Source organism: Leopardus geoffroyi, chromosome D4, assembly GCF_018350155.1.
Source record: "Leopardus geoffroyi isolate Oge1 chromosome D4, O.geoffroyi_Oge1_pat1.0, whole genome shotgun sequence".
Taxonomy (NCBI): domain Eukaryota; kingdom Metazoa; phylum Chordata; class Mammalia; order Carnivora; family Felidae; genus Leopardus; species Leopardus geoffroyi.
Genome location: NC_059342.1, coordinates 26,848,271 through 26,870,739, shown reverse-complemented (window position 1 = coordinate 26,870,739; position 22,469 = coordinate 26,848,271). Strand labels below are relative to the sequence as shown.

The following is a 22,469-nucleotide window of genomic DNA, read 5'->3' as shown; positions in this document are numbered from 1 at the left end:
TTGATGCAATTTCATTCCTGGTAATTGGTCTGTTCAAATTTTCTAATTCTTCCTGCTTCAGTTTTGGTAGTTTATGTTTCTAGGAATGTATCCATTTCTTCCAGATTGTCTCAATCTGTTGACATATAATTTTATATAACATTTTCCTATAATCTTTTGTATTTCTGTGGTGTTGGTTGTTATTTGACCTCTTTCATTTTTTGAGTCCTTTCTCTCTCCTTTTTGGGGAGTCTGGCTAATGGTTTATCAGTTTTGTTGATCTTTTCAAAGACCCAGCTCCTGGTTTAATTAATCTATCATTTTTTTTAAGTTCCTATTTCATTCATTTCTGCTCTAATCTTTATCATTTCCTTTCTTTCTTTTGGGGTTTTGTTCTTTTTCTATTTTTGAAATGTATTTATTGATTCTGAGAGGGGACAAAGGGGCAGAGAGAGAGAATTCCAAGTAGGCTCCACACTCTCAGCACAGAGCCAAACGTGGGCTTGATCTCACAAACCATGAGATCATGACCTGAGCCTAGATCAAGACTTGGATGCTTAACTGACTGAGCCACCCAGGCAACCTTGTTCTTTTTCTAGCTCCTTTAGGTGTAAGGTTAGGTTGTTCGAGATTTTTCTTGTGTTTTCTTTCCTGTATCTCTACCAACTTCCTTCTTAGAACACCTTTTGCTGTACTCCAAAGATTCTGAGCCACTGTTTTCATTTTCATTTGTCTCCATTTATTTTTTTATTTCCTCTTTGATTTCTTGGTTGACCCATTCACTGTTCAGTAGTATGTTATTAACCTCCATGTATCTGTGTTCTTTCCAGGTTTTTTTGTGGTCGATTTCTAGTTTCCATCGTGGTTGGAAAAGATTCATGCTATGACTTTAATCTTTCTGAATTTGTTGAGACTTGTTTTGTGGCCTAACATGTGATCTATTCTGGAGAATGTTCCATGTGCACCTGAAAAGAATGTGCATTTTACTGATTTAGGGTGCAGTGTTTCCAATGTATTAGATCCATCTGGTCCAATGTGTCACTCAAACCCACTGTTTCTTTGTTGATTTTGTTTGGATGTTGTATCCACTGAGGTAAGTAGGGTGTTAAAATCCCCTACTATCATTGTATTACTATCAATTATTTCCTTTATGTTTGTTAATAACTGCTCTATGTATTTGGGTGCTTCCATCTGGGGTGCATAAATATTTACAATTGTCGTATCTTCTTGTTGGATTATTGCCTTTATGACTATGTAGTATCCTTTATCTCATTACAGTCTTTGTTATGAAATCTATTTTGTCCAATTTAAGGCTTACTATACCTGGCTTTCTTTTCACTTCCATTTGCATGATATATGCTTTTCCATCCCTTCACTTTCAATCTGCATGTATTTTTAGGTCTGAAATGAGTCTCTTGTAGGCAACATATAGATGAATCTTGCTTTTTAATCCATTCTACCACCCTATGTCTTTTGATTGGTGCATGTAGTCCATTTACATTCAAAGTAACTATTAACAGTTATGTACTTATTATTTTATGGTCGGATTTGTAGTTCTTCTCTTGCTTTCTTCTCTCATGGTCTGTTGGCTTTCTTAAGTGAAGCTTTCCTTCCTCTATTATTTCTTGAAATAGCATGATATACTTGGATTTCTTTCTCTTTATTTTATGTATATCTATTACCAGTTTTTAATTTGTGGTTACTATTATGTTCTTATAACAAGTTACCTATACAAGTTACCAAGCAATCTATATTAATTTGATGGTCAGTTGAGTGTGAACTGAATATATATATATTCAGTTTATTTATTTTTGAGAGAGAGAGAGAGAGAGAGAGAGAGAGAAGATCCAAAGCAGGCCCCACATTGTCAGTACAGAGCCAGATGTGGGGCTCAAACTCACGAACTGTGAGATCATGACCTGAGCTAAAACCAAGAGTCAGACGCCCAAGTGACTGAGTCACCCAGGTGCCCCAAGTTTGAACCCATTCTAAAAGCACTAAATTTTTACCCTTCTCTCCCCCATGTTTTAGGTGTACAGTGTCATACTTTCCATCCTTTTGTTAATCCCTTGACTGATGTCTAACTGTACTTACTTTACAACTTTTGTGCTTCCTACTTTTCTTAATCCTGTTTATGGTCTTTCCTTTCCACTCAAAGTACCCTTTAACATTTCTTATTTAAAAAAAAAAAAAGTAACATTTCTTATAGAGCTGGCTTAGTGGTGAAGAATTCCTTCAACTTTCGTCTGGGAAACTCTTAGCTCTCCTATTCTGAATGACAGCCTCGCTAGATAGACTTGGTTGCAGGTTTTTTTCTGTTGGCACTTTGAATATATTATGCTACTCCCTCTGGGCTGCAAAGTTTCTGCTGAAAAATCAGCTGATAGCCTTATCAGGTTTCTCTTGTATAGAACTGTTTTTTCGTCTTGCTGCTTTAAAAATCCTCTTTATCCCTAGTTTTTGCCATTTTAATTACTATGTATCTTAGTATTGACCTCCTTGGGTTGATTTTGTTGGGGACTCTCTGTACTTCCGGATCTGGATTTGTTTTCTTCCCTAGATTCAAGAAGTTTTCCACTATTATTCCTTCAAGTAAATTTTCTGCCCTCTTTTCTCCTTCTGAGATCCCTAAAATGTGAATGTTACACTTGACAATATTAATCTACTTAATCTACTTCTCATTTTTTAAATTATTCTTTTTTTTGGTCCTGTTTGGCTTGACTGCTTTCCATTATTCTCCAGGTCACTTATCTGTTCTTCTGCTTCTTCTAGTCTACCATCTATGCCCTCTATTTTTTTTTTTTAATTTTTCAAATTTTTATTTTTGACAGAGAGTGAGCACACAAGTGGGGGAGGGGCAGAGAGAGAGAGAGAGAGAGAGAGAGAGAGAGAGAGGACAGAGGATCCAAAGAGGGCTCTGCATGGGCAGCAGGGAGCCCAACATGGGGCTCGAACTTGTGAACCTGAGATCATGACCTGAGGAGTTGGAAGCTTAACCAACTGAGCCACCTGGGTGCCCGCCCTAGTGTATTTTTAATTTCAGTTATTGAGTGCTTCACGTCTGATGGGTTCTCTTCTGTTTTCTATCTCCACGTTGAGGATCTCGCTGAGATTTCCCACTCTCTTCTCAAGTCTGGTAAGTATCTTTATAACCATTATTCGTAATGGCATAACAGGCCTATTACCTCAGTTTCATTTAGGTCTCTTTCTGTGTTCTTCCATTTGGGACCTGTTCCTCTCTCCTCATTTTTTCTAACTCTCTGTGTGGCTGCTTCTATGTTTAGGAAATTCAGCTATGTCTCCTGCTCTTGACACTAGCGGTCTTATGAAGAAGAGGTCCTGTGGTACCATAGTACAATGTCCTCTGTACACCAGAACCTGGTGCTTCAGAGTGTCTATATGTGTTGTGTGCACCCTACTGTTGTTACTGAGCTGTGTTTGCTTTCAGTGCAGTCCTCTGCAATGACTCTCTTTGCCTGTTGTGAGCAGGGTTTGGTGCCTGTGTTGTTCATGAACCAGTCTGCCACTGCCTTGGGTTTGAGGTGGGTCAGACCAGGCGTTTGCCAGAGCCGTGGTCACAGAGTACTGCAGGCCATTTTCCGTGTGTCTTCCCCTGAGTAGCTTTTGTTGGTGGGCAGGGCCTACAGTCAGACCAATGTGTGTGGTTATCTTTCCCTCTCCCAGGGTAGGAGTCACTTTGAGAGGTGCCGATCCCTGTTGGGGATGCCTGCATGCTGTCATGCTTGAGGCACCACTCTGGATGGACTCCTGCTGAGGAAGTGTTAGAGGGGGCGGGTCTGCTGGTGAATGCAAGGAGGGGCATACAGTGTTACCAAGGTTTGTGCTGGTCTGTTGTGATAGGGTAATAGAGTAGCTTTGGAAAACTCCTGCTGTGTGTGGCAGAAGACCACAGAGGTGGGATGTGCTGTTAGCAAGCTAGGTGGAGAGTGTGTATCCTGCACTGGTTCCCGTGACCGTTTATCTAAGCTGGGCAGACGGGAAGGGAAATGGCACCCGCCAGCTCTTTTGTTCTTCGAGAAGTCTCCTAAAGATCTGTTCTCCTGCAGCATACTTCAGAGACCAGCAAATAAATCTTGTTCCTGTATACCTCAGATGTTTTTCAAACTGCTGCTTCTATGCAATATCTCAGCAGGGCTGTTGTGCTGTCTCCTGAAGGGCAGTGTCTCAATTTCCTATTGCCTTCTGGCTCAGAGCTGAGCTTGTTGATTTTTAAAGTTCCAGGTGTTAAGCCCCACTGATTGTATGAACACAAGAAGTTAAACCCGTCTGGTTTTCAAAGCCAAATGTTATGGGGATTTATCTTCCCAGCGTAGGTCCCCTTTGCCTGATGTGGGGTCTGCTGCTCTCCCCTCTCCGCATCCTCAGTGTTACTCATTCCCACAGACAGCCCTGATGATCCATTTAACTCCTGACCACGTCTCCATCCTTCCTACCCTCTTCCATGTGGCCTCTTCTCTCCATCTGGCTATGGAGAGTTGTTCTGACAGGCTTCCAGTGGTTTTCTGGGTAATTAACACTGATGTGGGTGTTATAAGGTGTATCTGTGAAATGAGGGGATCTAAGGATCCTCCCACTCTGCCATCTTCCCCAGAATCCCCTTAGTCCTTTTTTTGGAGCACATACCCAGTGGTAACTTAAAAAGCTTTGGGGAGATTAATTTGGAGATTTTACTTACAATTATCTTCCTTCACAATTAAATGATACCTTGAAACTAGGATTCGAGATTAGAATACATCCCCTCACCCAAATTCTGAAAACACTACTCCATTTTTTTTCCTTCTTTCTTTCTTTTTTTTTAAGCAGGCTTCACACCCAGTGTGCAGCCCAACACAGGGCTTGAACTCATCACCCTGAGATCAAGACCTGAGCTGAGATGGAGTCAGATGTTTAACCACTTGAGTCACCCAGGCACCCCTGGCTCCATTTTCGTTTAATCACAAGTCTATGGAGATACAATTAACATACCATATAATTCATCTACCGAAAGTACAAAATTTAAGAGAATATAAGGGGCGCCTGGGTGGCTCAGTTGGTTAAGTGTCCGACTTCAGCTCAAGTCATGATCTTGTGGTCCGTGAGTTCGAGCCCTGCGTCGGGCTCTGTGCTGACAGCTCAGAGCCTGGAGCCTGTTTCAGAGTCTGTGTCTCCCTCTCTCTCTGACCCTCCCCCGTTCATGCTGTGTCTCTGTCTCAAAAATAAATAAACGTTAAAAAATTAAAAAAAAAAAAAAAAAAAAGAGAATATAAATATCATCTCATTATAGTGAGTTTGAAGAATCACTACTGCTACAAATTATCTAAAATGTTAACTCAGCTGCAACTTTTACAACAAAAAGGTACATTATTCCTTTCATTTTAAGACAGATTTCATAAATATAACCTACTGTCAACAATGTGCCAAGCACTTCAGAGATACACAAATAAGATAGCTCCTGGCCTAAGATACTGTCATGGAAAGACAAACAGGCAAACAACTACAATGTGATATACTAAAAACATGTTCTAACACAGGCATGTATGAGTGCAATGAGGCCGCAGAGGGCATATCTAGGCCAAGTATTCAGGGAATACTATGTAATCGAGGTGATGATCTCTCAAAGGAGTAAAGGGGAGAGGTGATTAAAAAAAGAATATAATGCTGACATCACAGAATGATCACCAGACAGGGTAAATATTCAGAGCCCAAACAGTAAGATACAGGAGACGGCCAAGTTCTATAGTACATTTTATGTAAGTCTACAGAGTAAAACATCCCATGGTCCCAACAGGCTGACTTACATGAAATTTTAGAACAAACCAAACTATATAATCTGGATGGGTAAGAAAGAAAAAGAGTAAAACAATTACCTCCTTTTGTAGTATCATTCTGAGCCTGGATGCCATGATGCAATGAATTATGAATGGCAGAAAGAAGATCTGCTGCTTGAACCATCAATTTTTGAGCTTCTGCAACAGCACTGGTCTAGCAAATAAATCACCAAAAACATTCTTACATATTCTTTCACTGAAAGATATACATTAAATAGGAAAATCCTATAAACAATAATGAAATTAAATGTTGTAATGACATTGGTTTTCAGAAACTATTCACTTAATACAGGATGCTCAGATCCTGTTAGGATAGAAATTAGTTTTTTACCCCTTCTTATATCTTGTAGGAGCCATTAAAAACTAACAGGAAACAATGCTGGCTTATTCTGTTCATCTTATATTTAAAAAAAAAGAAAGGAAAAAAAATCGAGTTTCAGGCAACTGGAAAATTTCAACATTTCTCCTATGCTATTCATTAAGTTGAAATTTAAAAAAAAAGAAAACAGGAAAACAACAGACTTAGATCAATGGTAAAGGTTGGCTCTCTACTCACCACTTCCTAACTATCTACATATTAGTTTGTAATTGACTTCAATTAATGCAAATACACACAAAGAAAAAGTATTCACCATCTAGGGCTTACTTCTGGTTCTACACAAATCCAACAGTTAATTATTTAACTGAATGAAAGATGTCTACCTAAAATTCCCATTTTTGCTTTCTCCTTTTCAATTCACAAGACTACCCACAAGCAATTTCAGCTTCTATTATTATATCCATTAACAAGTAATATAAAATATATTTATATACCAACAACAGACACGGATATGTTATGGAGCAGAATGTAAATTCATGTGACTTTTTGAAAAAATTATCAGGGCTACTCTAATATTACATATATATGTAATATTATATATATGTGATAATATACACACACACAAATATATATAAAATCACCAGATAAAAATATACCAAATGCTCAATTCTGTATATGTGTGGTTGGGGGTGCTTTGATGGAAAAGCCTCAGAATTACTTCAATAACACACTCTATCCCCCCAAAGGGAAAAAAAATAAATAACCCACTAAAATAGATTATAGTAAATGCCCTTACCTCTTTCTTAGTAAAGGCTATGAGCACTGTCAGTAACACTCGAGTGAATTTCACTCTGCTGAATACTGCTAAACATTGTTGGTGCTAAAAAATAAGGACTAGAAGTTAAAAGATGCAAAGTCTGGCAAAGGAATTTCATTTTCAAATATAGTATTTTAAGTCCTAAATCTCAATGTTAATGACTTACTATATTATACACACTTTCACTTACAGTCTTTTAAATGCCTGAAAATGAGCTGCAGAAAACATAAAACCTATTCTACTGAAATAGAGATATAAAGTAAAACTTTTTTATCAATGGGATGAACTTTTCCTTAAGTCAAAAGTTACATTGATATCTCAAAAACTGAATTAGCATTTAAAAAATTTTTTAAATATTTATTCTTGAGAGAGAGAGAGAGAGAGCGAGCGAGCGAGCATGAGGAGAGGGACAGAGAGAGAGAGGGAAACACAGAATCCAAAGCAGGCTCCCGGCTCCTAGCTGTCAACACAGAGCCCGACATGGGGCTCAAACTCACGAGCCGTGAGATCATGAACTGAACTGAAGTCAGATGTTTAACCGACTGAGCCAACCAGGTGCCCCTGAATTAGCATTTTTAACAGGAATAATAAAAAGATGCTGTAAGCAGAGTCAGAAAATTAAGGATCTTGACAAAGGTTCAGCAACTTTTCATACTGTCCAAGTTCTTGAGTTTTGCCAAGTTTTGGTGTATCATCTGTAAAAAATCATTTTTCTTCCTACCTCACAGGAATACTGAAGAGCTTTGAAATCATGTATTTGAAAGAGGTGTACTATCATTCTATCAAAATAAATACAAGGGAAATAAAATCCCTTGCAATGACCAACTTTTAAAGAAATACCTTAAAAAGGGCTTCCATAAATTATAACGCAGTTCATAAAACTACAACATTAAGAGGTAGACTTCTCTGATATTATCTACCAGAAAATAAGTTCAATTACTTCTAGTTCAACTTCTGGATCTCTTTCTTCTCCTTGTCGACTTCGAGTACTCTAAAATTTTAAAAAAGGTGAATTAAAATAAACACAAACTTGTAGAAATACTAGTTTATAAATACCAAAATAAAGCACTAAATTAATTTATTGAGTATATGCAAGAATCTGATTTTAAGAAAAATATTTGGAAGAAAAAAGCTGTATCTACTATTTATTTTCCTATTAATACTATATACAGAAAGTTCATTTTGATACAAATTATAAAGATCATATGGAAGAGTAAGGTATTAAAAACAGCAAAAGCAAAACAATGAAATAAGTAAAAGCATGTGGCACACGGTACTTCTTTCTTTTTAAAACGATGTATTAATTGAAAGTCTTGACACTCTCAAAACTAACCCTGTTAGAAAAAAATAGTAACCTTTATAAAAATCACATCATAAAAATAAAGTCACACTGTAAATACTGATTATTCTACACTAAAATGCAAAACCTCTCGTTTATACGTGAATGACACACGACTATTTTGACAACTGCAGGGCAGTACTATGGGAAGATCTGGCAGAAGATCAGGGTTCTAGCCCCGCACTGCCACTTCCGAGTGGCATGCCCTGTATTAATCTCAGACAGCTTACTTAACTCCTTTAAGCTGTGTTTTCCTCATCTAAAACTAGGGCATTGTATGCAACTTATTGCCTAATTCACTGCACAATTATAAATATCAACTAAGGCAATAATATATAATCACTGTGACAACCATGCTGTGTTATACGTGTAGAAAAACAGCAGAAATAGAACTTTTTTCCTTTTTTAAATCTCTGTGCAAACCAAATCGTCACATCATCTGGCTCAAGCATATTATTCACAGAAGGCTTTCACCAGATTTGGGGAGCCACCATTTACTGAGGTCTTCTACTGTGTTGCACACATTGTACTAGCTATTGAAGATACAAAGTTGAAGACGATAGTCCTTACCTCTGAGGAACTTAACATTCTAGAATATTAATATTTAATATTTAATATTCTTAAAACAGCAGAGTGTAATTCTAAAACACTGGCAAAAAAGTGAAACATCTTAAAGGTTACATTTTCAATACTTGAAAGGAACATTAATTCACCAGAAACTCCTCCTGTGAAGTTGTCTTCAAATTCATTGCAAAAAAGACACAGCATATATCAAGGAAGAGGGTGGTCCTCCCTTCACTAGCTGTAATCGGCTAAAGGTAACCTCACACTTAGAAGAGTTCAAAGATCCTATAGCAAAGCAACGAGAGATGGAAAATACCTTTACTCTTCTTTGCATGTCATCCTCCACATCTTTTAGCATGCCTAGAAAGAGAGACCATGAGTTTAAATGGGAAACAAATCCAAACACAAAACTTGTGAATCATCGTATAAACTCTTTTACCTGTCACTCGAAGGTCTGTCACACTGTTAGCCATTTTAAATCCATAAGTCATTGATTGAAAATCTTCCTGTACAGGAAAGCAATAATTAGGCCTTTGAGTACTAGCAAAACCTTTTATTAGATTTCTCTTACAAAATCACAATTTGCTAATATGAACACAGTAATGAAATGTCATCAGCTTATCTATATACATCCACGTTTTCCCTACAATGTATCCTTAAAACATCATATTCTAATGCTGTCTCCATCTTTGTTTGTCTTTAGGCAATTTAAATACACTTGCATTTAGTATGTTCATTTGCAAAATAAGGTTAATGCTTATGACAATATCAGAAAATAGTAATTCACACTTACGGAGTATTCTCACATTCACAAGTGAACAGTAAATACACAGAAATTACTGCTTGATAAGATTGAAAGATTTAAACAAGACTTTTAATACAAAAATTATCAAATGCTTGTTTATACACTGTTCGGCTACAAAGGTTAAGCCTTCTCAAATAAAATTACTCAAAGTGATAGCAAAAGCACATTTCCACTCAGCCCCACTATAAAGAAAAAGTTATTCATACATGGATTCCTACCTGCAAAGTCATTTAAAACACTGCTGAGACATTAACAAATTAAGTAGTTTGCTAGACTCACTTTGAAGACTAGAAATTTAATATCATTTGGCTGACTCTATTAAGTCACAAGCTCTATTAAAGGAATGTTTCTGTCATGTTAGAATTCTCAACACGTATATAGAAGCCTAATACAATGGAATAACAGGCGTTTACAGCAGGGGCCAGAACTATAGCAGAATTTTTGGATTCTTAAAAGTATCAGTGTAATCTATATGTAATCTATATCACGTACTATAGGTTACAAACAGAAAAACAAACAAACAAACAAACATCAATGTCCCTGGGTTCAAAGAACTGTTAGTGTTATTACAGGACTCACAGGATTGGGACTTTTAAAAATCTCAGGTTGTGTTACAAAGCTGTGAGCTTATCCTCTAGGTAAAGTTTATGCTCTACCCCTACTTGGCCACCAAATAGGATTCTCGTGTTTTACACATCTAAAAAGGAACTCTCCCAGTGTTTACCACATTGCTAAATGGCACCTCTATCCACCCATAGTTACTCTGGCTGAAAACCTTCACCTCGATTCCTCTCATTTTCCCACGTTCTGTATCAGATCATCAGAACAGATGACAGACTCAAACTTCCAATTTCTCATCTAAGTGCAGCTCCCGGCTTTCACAGCTGTCTCTAGTGAAGGCACCACCGCCTCTCACTTCCACAACTGCCTCCACACAGGGCCCCCCCTTCCATGCTTATCCCTGCTACAATTTATTCACCACCAAAAGCCGAAAGGGTTGTTTTAAAATAAGTCATTTCACATCACCTCCTACTGAAAACCTTTCAACTGTTTCCCTCCTCACAGGAAAATCAAAAATCCTACATGGACTGAGGCCCTCCATCAATCACCATGTGGCCCAGCTTCCCTCTCCAACCTCATTTCCTTCTACCTACCATTCTTCTCCACGATCCCTGCACTGCAGCCACACAGGCCTTATTATCCTTCAGACACATCAAACACCTTCTCTTCTCAAGACCTCTGTACATGCTGACCCCTCCCTACAAGGAGTTTCTTCCTAAGATCTCCAAAGCCCCCTTCACTCACTGTATTCTAGCCTCTGTTCCCGTGTCAAACCTCAAAACAGAGCTTTGCACTGTGCATTCTCTTTAAAACAGCATCCCCCGCCATTCTACATGCCCTGTGCCTGCTTTACTCTTCTACATAGAACTCACCAACACCTGACGAGATGTACTTGTTTAGTGACACACTATCTGTCTCAAGGAATGCATGCTCAATGACATCAAGGCTTTGTTGTATTCACTGCTTTATCTCCAGGGCTTAGAACTGTACTTGGCACAAAGTATTGTTCAAAATATATTTGTCAACTGAATGATGACCTACTGTAGGACAGGGGCTGTTTTCCTGGTCATCTTCCTATGTAGATCAAGTTGGCTTGGGATACTTGTGGGACTGGTGGACACCGTGGCAAACTGGAGAAGACATGCTTCATCTGAAGGAAGCCAGCCACTACTTATCTTACTGAGTAATGAAGGCACAACTAGTGTCTTTCAGAACAAAAACTTAATTTAACATAAAATCCTCCAACTTTTGAATGTTACTCATTTTTTAAAAATTAAGTAGGCCAACACCGTGAAGATGAAACAAAACACACCAGTAAGCCCCATCGATGCAACGTTTTCCAAGAGGAATCATTGCATCTAAGGAAAAGCATTCACATGATAGAATACCACAGGTCTATGTAAATAAATACTAGCCTCAGTAACAAGAACTTCATCTAAATCACTGGAGGACTGAAGCAGACCAAGTTACATAAGCAGATGCTACCATTAAAAGATCATTCCTGAAACCTTGTAGATTTAACAAGAGCAAAAATCAAAGTGAAACCAGGGAGACAAACCAGTTACTGGACACTACCCAACAGTACAAGCAGGAGCTGATGATGATTTGGATTGAGATTATAACTGGAGGTGATGAGAGGTTGTTGAAATCAGGATATATTGAAAAGGTAAAGCCTACACGATGTGCCAAAGACGCGAATGTGGAGTAGGAGGTAAACTTCACAATCAAGGATCATTTTCAGGTGTTTCGTCTGAGCAACTGGTATATGATAGCACAATTTACTGAGAGGGAGCAGACTTTCAGAGGAGTAGGTTTAAAGGCAGAAATGGAGTACGATTTTGATTAAGTTTATAATTTCTTTAGTTATCCAAGTGAAGATTTCAGGAAGGCACTTGCGTGAGTCTGGAAGTCAGGGGAGGAATCAAGACTAGAGACATAAATTTGGGCTTCATCAGCACAGAGTTGGTATAATATGGAGCAGAACCAGAGGACATCAACTGAAGCAGAAGGGACACAGGAGCCCAGGTGCGTTCCAGCATCTAGAGGAGCAAACACGAGATATGTGCTAACCAATGAGGAAGAAAGAAATCCAAGAGACAGCTGTATCAGGAAGATGAGAAGGAAGTATTTCAAAGAGAGGTCAACTGTGTCAAATGAAGTCAAAAGCTGCAGAGTATATTGGGGCGCCTGGGTGGCGCAGTCGGTTAAGCGTCCGACTTCAGCCAGGTCACGATCTCGCGGTCCGGGAGTTCGAGCCCCGCGTCAGGCTCTGGGCTGATGGCTCAGAGCCTGGAGCCTGTTTCCGATTCTGTGTCTCCCTCTCTCTCTGCCCCTCCCCCGTTCATGCTCTGTCTCTCTCTGTCCCAAAAATAAATAAACGTTGAAAAAAAAAAATTAAAAAAAAAAAAAGCTGCAGAGTATAAACAATGGAGTTAGCAAAATGGAGATCATTAAGGGCCTTGTTAAGACCAGTTTCTGTGCAGTGGTAGAAAAAAATGTACGAGAGGGTGAGAAGAGACAAGGAGAAAGTAAAATAAGTAAACATTAACAGCTCACTCAAGGAGTTTTTTGCACAGGGTAGCAGAGAAATGACAGTGTAGATATAAGGAGTCATGGGATCAAAGGAACTGTGGTATTTTGTTTTAAACTGATATTTAAAGCATGTTTATATGCCATAAGAATAATCTAGTAGGGAAAGAGACACTAACAATGCAATACAGAGACGGGTTAATGATTGCAGCAGGCAAGAGGGAACAGAATGGAGAACACAAGTGGAGGCTGAGCTTATATTGTCAGGGATACTTGTATTTTCACAAGATAATAGGTAGATGATGTGGGTTCCAATACAGGCTAGCATGTGTGGTTGTGAGAAGATGAGGTACTCCTACCTACGTCTGATTCCATCAAATATTTCATTAAGGTACAAAGTAAGCTGACACTGGCAACGGAGGTCTTGAGAGATAAAAGATGTGGAGAAGTCCCTGAGAGGCTATGAAACCAAGTTTACCACAGAAGTGTTGAAAGATAGGACTGTCTCTAGTGCTGAGTGCCCATCTGAGATTTGCAGTCCTAAAATTAAAGTGAGAAGAGACACACAGATGTGGGTTTTCTCGAGCAGCCTTCTGCTGTTTGGGTGCAAGCAGCAAGTAGACAGATGGTTGGGGTTTTGCCATGTAAGTGACACATTATGATGAGATGAGAAGGGCAAGGGAGTTAAGGGTGTCTGAAAACGAACGATTTCACCAGTGGACCATGGAAATGAGGCCACAAGAGAGAAAGGAGCAGCATCTGGGAATCTGGGAGGTCTCTGTGGAACTGAAGGATAGCAGGAGCAGGGGAAGCCAGAAAGTAAGTGGTAGCGATCAAAGGGTAGTATTTTTGAATTCAACATCTTGAAAGTGTAGATTAGTAAGGAAAGTTTTGCCTCCCTTATCCATTTCTGAACCATTTTCTGAGGACACAATGGTGGCTGGTATGGACTAGATAACCAGGGATACAATGGCGAAACACAACCATAGCCATTAAAGAGTCTGTTATCCAGTGAGAGAATTAAGACATCTTGACAGGTACAAAGCCCCATGTTCTTTACTGTACTTTACAATACTGCCAAGATATAGTTGCAGAAAGTTATCACAGATATTCAGGGTTCTATAAAACACAGTATTTAAAACAATGCAGCACCACAAGAAAATTTAGAATGATAAAATATTTATAATCATAACTGCAGAACACCCAATACCAGTACTTAATGCGATTCCAACTAAACCAGTAATCTTGACTGTGCTAATAATATAATAGTCTAATCAAGTAAAAATGTTTTCAATCGCTTCTAAAACAATTGCAATATATCAGTTACAATTTAATATTGCTTTAAAAAATCATTTCAGAGGCTCCTGAAATGATTTGAGTCATTCAACCAAATCTGAGTACCTTCTACAGACCAGAAGGAAGGGTAAAACATGGTCACAGATGATTCACATCAAGACTTCAAACAATCTAAATGTCCATTAGTAAGTGCCTTGTAATTTACTGTATATACAATGGAATACTAATAAATAATAACATTATTATGTACTTACTATATGCCAGGCACTCTTCTAAAAATTTTATTGTATTAACTTTACTAATCCTCACAACACCCTGAGGTGGGGACTATTACAAACTACATTTTATAAATGAGGACACTGAGGCATAGAAGCACCACACAGTGTATAGGTGACAGAGGAAGGACACAAACTTAGGTGGCATCAATCCCTGCAGGCTGTACTTTTTAAACTTTTATTTTGAAAAAATTTCAGAATACGAAGTCCCATATTCCTTTCCGATATTCTTCAAATGATAACATTTTACCATATTTGCATTATGATTCTCTAGATTGTTTTCTTAAACATTTGAGACTAAGTCCTACCCTGTGATGCCATTTTACCTCTAAATCCTTCAGTAAGGGGGCGCCTAGGTGGCTCAGTTAGTTAAGCGGCAGACTTCCGCTCAGGTCATGATCTCACGGTTCACGTGTTTGAGCCTCCCAGTGGAAACTCCCAGTGGAAACTGCACGTGTCTGCCCTCCCCTGCTCGTGCCCATGCTCTCTCTCAAGATAAACTTAAAATAAATAAATACTTGTGTGATTTTTCCAAAACAAATAATCACTCTCTTGCATAATCACACTACAATGATTAAATTAGGAAATTCATGTCTCTTTAATGTGGAGCCTGACATTTTGGAATAGTACAGGCCAAAGTTATTCTGTGCACATCCTTCAATATGGGTTTGCCTATGTTTCCCCAAGATTAAATCCAATTTATGTCATACTGGATAGGAATACCACAGAAGTGATGCTGTGTTCTTCATGGAGCATTGTATCTGGAGGTACATGTTGACCTGTCCTATCGTTGGTGATATTAAATCTGGCCACTTAGCTAAGATGGTATCTGCCACGTTTCTTCACTGTAAACTACTCACTTCCCTTTGTAATTAATATATATCTTGCCAGAAGATACTTGGAGGCTAGGTACAAATCCTGTGCTCATTATACTTTTGTTCACTAGTTTTAGCATCCTTTAATGATTCATGCCACAGATAATTATTCAAAACCTGTACTCTTAACATGATGTTATGCAGCTAATAAAAAACAATGAGGTAGCTCTCCACCTACATGTGTTGGTAGGTATAGAAATCTATTTTCTATTGTCTGTGGGAAAAAGTTGCAGTTTATATAATTTTATCACGTTAAATAAAATACACATGTATACATATTATCAGGAACTATGTGAAGAAATATACACCAAATGGGTAATAGCATTTACTCTTTACCAGGCAAACCAGAACTTTAAAAAAAAAATTGTTTTTAATATTTATTTTTGAGAGAGAGAGAGAGAGACAGAGCTTGAGCAGGGGAGGAACAGACAGAGAGGGGGACACAGAATCTGAAACAGGCTCCAGGCTCCAAGCTGTCAGCACAGCGCCCAACATGGGGCTCGAACCCACAAACCATGAGATCATGACCTGAGCCAAAGTCAGATGCTTAACCAACTGAGCCACCCAGGCGCCCCAAACCAACTTTTATAGTTTATTTTTGTATTATAAATATGTTTGGCTGCAAATAAGACAAAAATCCAACTACAGTGACTTAAGTGATACACACTTCTAGCATGCCAAATAACAGGAATACCAGAAGTAATCTTTCAGCTCCATCATCCTAAGCTGAGACCATCTCAGATTTTCAAGTTTACAAAATGAAGCAGGAGTTACCTTCAAACATTACATCCATAATCAAAGAAAATGACAGAAGGAGTGGGCTATACATGCATTCATTATTCAAACTGGCACACTATTGAGAGTAAAAAGGGATGCTATTAATAACCATACAGGATAAAAGGTGCCAAGTAAGACTGTTCCATGCAAGCCAGTACGCAGACACCAGCTGTAATAGAAGAATGTGCTAAGAAGAGCAGAGAAGAAAACTGAAATCTGTATGGGCAAGTCAGGAGAGTGGGATCCAAGCCTAAAGATAAATAGGACTTTTCCCTAAATAGGTAAGGAGAAAAGACGTAAGAGCCAGAAGGAGCATACTGTGCACAGGCATGGGATAATGAAAGAGAATAGCGTACTCAGGAGCAGCTGAACAACAATATGCCACAGGGAGAAGGAAGAGGAGTAATGAATACCACAATGAAATGACAATGTAAGAGTGATCATCAAGAAGGCAAGAGATGACAAGTGTCGGTGAGGATGTGGAGAAAGAGAACCCTTGTGCACTGTTGGTGGGATTGTAAACTAGTTCAACCACTATGGAGAACAGTATGGAGGTTCCTCAAAAAATTAAAATAGAACTACCCTAAAAAAAAAAAAAAAAACCTACCCTATGATCCAACAATCCCAATTCTAGGTATAGATCAAAAAGAAATGAAAGCAGATAACGAAGAGACCTACATAGCTCCCATGTTACTGCAGTACTATTCACAACAGCCAAGACACAAAAACAACCTAAGTGTCCACCAATGCATGAATGGATAAAGATGTGGTATGTATGTATGTATGTATAGACAATGGAATTCTACTCAGCCATGGGAAAAAAGGAAATCCTGCCATTTGCAACAACATAGATAGACCTGGAGAATACCATACCACATGAGTAAGTCAGAGACAGAAAAACAAACACTATACATTACCTCTTACGGTGGAATCTAAGAAAACCAAAATTATAAAAGCTAGTAAAATGGTGAGTAAAAGAATAAAATGGCGGTTGCCAGGAACTGGAGGGTGAGGAAATGGGAGAGGTGTTCAGGGTACATATTTACAACTAGGCGGTAAGTCCTGGATCTAACACAAGCGCAGATTATAAACAACAAAACTCTATTATAAACACTAAATGTGCTAAGAGACTAGATTTTAACCGTTCCCAGCACTAGCAGAAATGATCATTATGTGATGCAACAGGTGTGAGCTATGGCAATTATACAGCAATATAAATGCATCATATCAATGTGCACTACACCGTAAACGTCCACAACACTGTATGTCAAATATAACTCAATAAAACAACAAAAAAAGATGAGTAATAAAGTTGGGGCTGGCTCATGGACAGCGTTACTCTAAGAGGTTTTTGACTTTTATCATGTAGGCAGCAGAAAGGGTGAACTTCTGGTTAAATGCTGACTTCTACTATACCTCTTAAAATCATACTAACAATGACACTATAGGAATTACAAGTTTGAATCCCAAAGGACAAAGAGAATGGAGGACAAGAGACAAAATGCATGAGACAATTTTTGGAAGATGCAAAGTAATGGACAAAAAGTAACTGACTTATGTGAGTGAAAAAAGCTAAACCAATGCCACTCGGAAGTAAAGACAAAGAAAACTTTCAAGAATTCAGAGTTCCTGGATGGCTCAGTTGATTGAGTGTCTGACTTTGGCTCAGGCCATGACCTCACAGTTTGAGTTCAAATCCTACATTAGGATTGCTGTTGTCAGTGCAGAGCCTGCTTGGGATCCTCTGTCTCCCTCTGCCCCTCCCTGCTTGCATGGGGGCTCTATTTTTCTCTCTCAAAAATAAACAAACATTAAAAAAAAAAAAGAATTAGAGGTATCAGACACCTTTGTAGACTGAGGTATGGCATCAGAAGAAGCTGATGTTTAAGGAAGGAGCTCTTAGTCTCCCTCCACCCTCACCCTACATAAGCAAGGCAATATATGCCTGTCATTACGGTGCGTTAACACCCAGCAGCACCTGGCACATGCTAACAAATAGATAGTATCAGTCAAAGACTGGCAAACTATTTCTTACAGAGCCAGATAATATATATTTTACCCATTGCAGGCCAAGTGGTAAAGTGGAGAATATTACGTAGGTACTTATATAACTGTTTAAAACACAGAAACCGTTCTTAGCTCAAGAGCCATAAAAAACAAAGGCAACAGGGTAGGTTGGTCTTCAGGCTGTAGTTTGACAGCCTTTGGTTCACAGGACTTCCTGAGGGTTTATATGTGGGGAATGAGAGAAAGAGAAGAATCAAGGATGACTGCAGGATTTTTGTTCTACACAATGAGAAGAACGGAGCTCCATTTGCTGAGATTGAGAAGACTACAGAAAGAAGAAGCTAGGAGGCAAGGGGGAAATCAGCAACTCCATTTTGGAAACGTGAACTCTGAGACAGACATCTAAATGGAGAATGCAGAACAGGCAGTAAGCACATAGAAGTCTGAGATTTAGGGAAGTCTAAAGTCTAGGCTGAGGATACAAACTTAGGCTTCATTAGTAGAGACAGAATTTAAGACTATGAAACTGCACGAGGTCATCAGGGAAGTGAGTACAGACAGGTGTAAAGATGGAGCCTGAGCCACACCAATATTTAGACTGTGCTGTCCAATATGGCCATCACACAACCAATCAAGTAGTGAGTGCTTCAAATGTGGATGGTTCAAACTGAGATGTGCTGTGTTACATACCACACTTGGAATACTTGGTACCAAAAAATACAATTTTATGTTTCATTAATGGTTTTTAAATAATTATATACTGGAATATTATTTTAGATATATTGGACTAATAAAACGTTCCAAAATTAATTCCACTGATAAGCTACTAGAACATTTTAAATGATATAAATGGCTTGTATTCTGTTATCTATTGGACAGCGCTGGCCTAAAGAATGAGATGACAAACCGGGGCACCTGAGTGGCTCAGTTGGTTAAACGTCCGACTTTGGCTCAGGTCATGATCTCATGGTTTGTGGGTTCAAGCCCCCATGTCAGGCTCTGTGCTGATAGCTTGGAGCCTGGAGCCTGCTTCGGATTCTGTGTCTCCCTCTCTCTCTGCCTCTCCCTCATTTGTGCTGTCGACCTCTCAAAAATAAATAAACATTAAAAAAAATTTAGGGGCTCCTGGGTGGCTCAGTTGGTTGGGCGGCTGACTTCGGCTCAGGTCATGATCTCGCAGTCCATGAGTTCGAGCCCAGTGTCAGGCTCTGTGCTGACAGCTCTGAGCTTGGAGCCTGCTTCGGATTCTGTCTCCCTCTCTTTCTAGCCCTCCCCCGTTTGCACTCTGTCTCTGTCTTTCAAAAATGAATAAATGTTAAAAAAAATTTTTTTTTAATTTTTTAAAAAAAGAATGAGATGACAAACAAGAACAATCAGTGAGGCAGGAAACCAGGGAAAAAGAGCCAAGAAAATAATTTGTTTCAAGGATGGACTCCATGTCAAAAATCTGATAACCAATCAAGTTTAAGACCAAACATTTTTTTTTTTATTTGCATGATTATTTTTACTAAAACCAAAATAATTATGTAACTTTGCTTATTGAAGACTTTTTATTTTTTTATTTTTATTTATTTATTTTTTTTATTATATGAAATTTATTGTCAAATTGAAGACCAAACATTAACCAACGGGTTTAGCAACACTGAGGTCTTGGATGACCATGACAATGAAGCTTTGGTGGAATACCATTCAAAGCCTGACTCGAGTGAATTCAAGAAGTCTAGCTGAAAAGAACTGAGATATGGGGCAGAAGCTGAAGTATGCCAAAAAATGGCATTTTTTTAAGATTGAGGAAGATAAGGCATGTTTGCATGCTGACAGGAATGATCCAGTACAGGGGCAAATTCATTATGCAAGGGACAGAGAGAATTACTAGAGCAGTATTTTTGAATATAAGACAGGGTATGGGATCTAATACATAAGCAGAAGGGATCAACCTTAGACAGGAGAGAAGGTTCATCTGGATAGAAGGGCCAAAGAACACAGGGCACATGTGCAGGTAGGTGAGAAGATTACTTCCATTATTTAGTGCAGCAAGAAGGTAGGTTTGCTTCAAGTGAGTAAATTGGAAGCCTGAGGAGAGGGAGGGTGAACGAACCAGGGAAATGTAAGACTGCTAAGGAGCACTCATGGCCCACTTGAAGTCAGTGGTGATGAACTGAAAGTAGGAAATCAGTGTGAATGTATTTTTCTCCAGTTACACTGTGATGTGCTAGTGTAAAGGCACAGGAGATGGAGGGTTGGATTTAACTAGAATTGAGGTCCAATAAGGCAAGAGAGGAAGAGAGCTGCAAGTGTAGGCAAGGGAGTTATTGCAAGGAAGGAAGATGGTATTTAAAATCAGAAAATAGGACCAAACGGGTAATGACAGTAAAAAAACAATATGACATATACAATGGAGTATTACTCAGCAATCAAAAAGAATGAAATCTTGCCATTTGCAACTACGTGGATGGAACTAGAGGGTATTATGCTAAGCGAAATTAGTCAGAGAAAGACAAATATCATATGACTTCACTCATACAAGGACTTTAAGATACAAAACAGATGAACATATGGGAAGCAAAAATAATAAAAACAGGGAGGGGGACAAAACAGAAGAGACTTTTTTTAATTTAAAAAAATTTTTTTAATATTTATTTATTTTCGAGACAGAGACAGAGCATGAATGGGGGAGGGGCAGAAAGAGAGGGAGACACAGAATCTGAAGCAGGCTCCAGGCTCTGAGCTGTCAGCACAGAGCCCAACACGGGGCTCGAACCCACGGACCATGAGATCATGACCTGAGCTGAAGTCGGACATTCAACCGACTGAGCCACCCAGGCGCCCCAAGAGACTCTTAAATACGGAGAACAAACAGAGGGTTACTGGAGGGGTTGTGGGAGGGGAATGGGCTAAATGGGTAAGGGGCATTAAGGAATCTACTCCTGCAATCACTGTTGCACTGTATGCTAACTAACTTGGAGGTAGATTAAAATAAATAAATAAATAAATAAATAAATAAATAAATAAATAAATACAATGCAAAAAAAACGAACAAACAAAAAAACAATATGATAAACTGGAGCCCAAGTAGAGATGAACCATAGGAGTCAGAATACAAGCAACCCAGAAACAGAGGTGGGAGTCTGAGAATAGGATCCTTCAAACTGAGATCAGTAAAGGGTTGGAATGACCAAGTTTAAGGTATAGTCATTAGAAAGAAAACTCCTAAAAGCTTCCAAAGAGAAAACATGGGTATAAAAAATCAGGGTGGCAACACTGAAACTAAGAGTCAGTAGAATAAGGCCTTCAAAATTCAGAGGAAAATTATTTTCCAACCTAGAAATCTATTACAACCAAACTTTCAATTGAGTGTGAGGGTAGGGGAGACATTTGCAAACATGTAAGTTCTCAAAGAACAATTCCCTCTCCGTCTCCCCATGGAACTGGAAATACTGCACCAACCAAAGTAATAAAGAATAATAATAAAGGCATAAAATCCAGGTAACCAGAAATCTAACAAAGAGAGGGAAATGAAATTCCCAGGAGAAGGGCGAAGAGAAAACTGGAATCCCAGCTATACAGTAGACCTAGAAGGGCACTGATCCAGCCTGAACCTAGAGAACAAAGGAGCTAAAGAGGGTAATTTCAAAAAATACATAAACCGATAAGACGATCTTATGATGGGAGAGGGAGAACCAAGTACACAGAAAACTAAGCAAACCAAAAAACAAGAGGCAGTTATCATTTCAAGAAAAACAAAAATTTGTATGAGAACGGAAATATACATTTACACCACTTTGGCTCATCTGTCATTAGTATTTATACAATCACAATAATGTCAACGCTGATTAATGATTTAACAAAAAACTGAATTACTATTTGGATACCGGACAGGATAATATGTCAATGCTAGTTATATGCTAAAAATGTGCTGACATACCAGCTAAAAATTGCTAATATCCAGGGGCATCTAGGTGGCTCAGTCAGTCAAACTTCCAACTTCAGCTCAGGCCATGACTTCAGGGTTCGTGAGTTTGAGCCCCGCATCGAGCTCTCTGCTGTCAGCTCAGAGCCCGCTTTGGATCCTCTGTCCCCACTCTCTACCCTTCCCCTGCTCACATGTATGTTCTCTCACTCTCTCAAAAATAAGCACTTCAAATTGTTTTTATCCAGAAATTAGAATACACGCTTATTATCCAGAAATATGGAATTAACTACTGGCAAAAAGCTAAAAAAAATTTAATATTATTATGGAATGAGGAAAAAAACAGAGAACTATAATTTCTCATTATGCATATTGTGGGGTACTTGATTTTGCATAGTATGTACAAGTACTTTTTAAACATTATTTCTAATGTTTGGTTTTTGAAAGAGAGAGACAGAGTGCAAGCAGAGGAGGAGCAGAGAGAGAGGGAGACACAGAACCCAAAGCAAACTCCAGGCTCTGAGTTGTCAGCACGGAACCCGATGCCAGGCTCAAACTTATGAACCATGAGATCATGACCTGAGCCGA

The 22,469-nt window shown here is 38.7% G+C and overlaps 1 protein-coding gene across 5 annotated transcripts in view; it reads right to left on the bottom strand.

Moving 5' to 3' along the window:
* The window catches only part of NAA35 (N-alpha-acetyltransferase 35, NatC auxiliary subunit), a 96,843-nt gene that overhangs the window by 49,885 nt on the left and 24,489 nt on the right, over nt 1–22,469 (bottom strand). For all 5 annotated transcript variants that reach the window (XM_045469004.1, XM_045469005.1, XM_045469009.1 and 2 more), the window contains exons 7-11: nt 9,286–9,352; nt 9,163–9,206; nt 7,884–7,934; nt 6,923–7,006; nt 5,847–5,961 (exon numbers count right to left, since the gene is read on the bottom strand). In XM_045469004.1, coding sequence (XP_045324960.1) covers nt 5,847–5,961; nt 6,923–7,006; nt 7,884–7,934; nt 9,163–9,206; nt 9,286–9,352 — 361 coding nt within the window. The remainder of the gene's footprint in view (nt 1–5,846; nt 5,962–6,922; nt 7,007–7,883; nt 7,935–9,162; nt 9,207–9,285; nt 9,353–22,469) is intronic.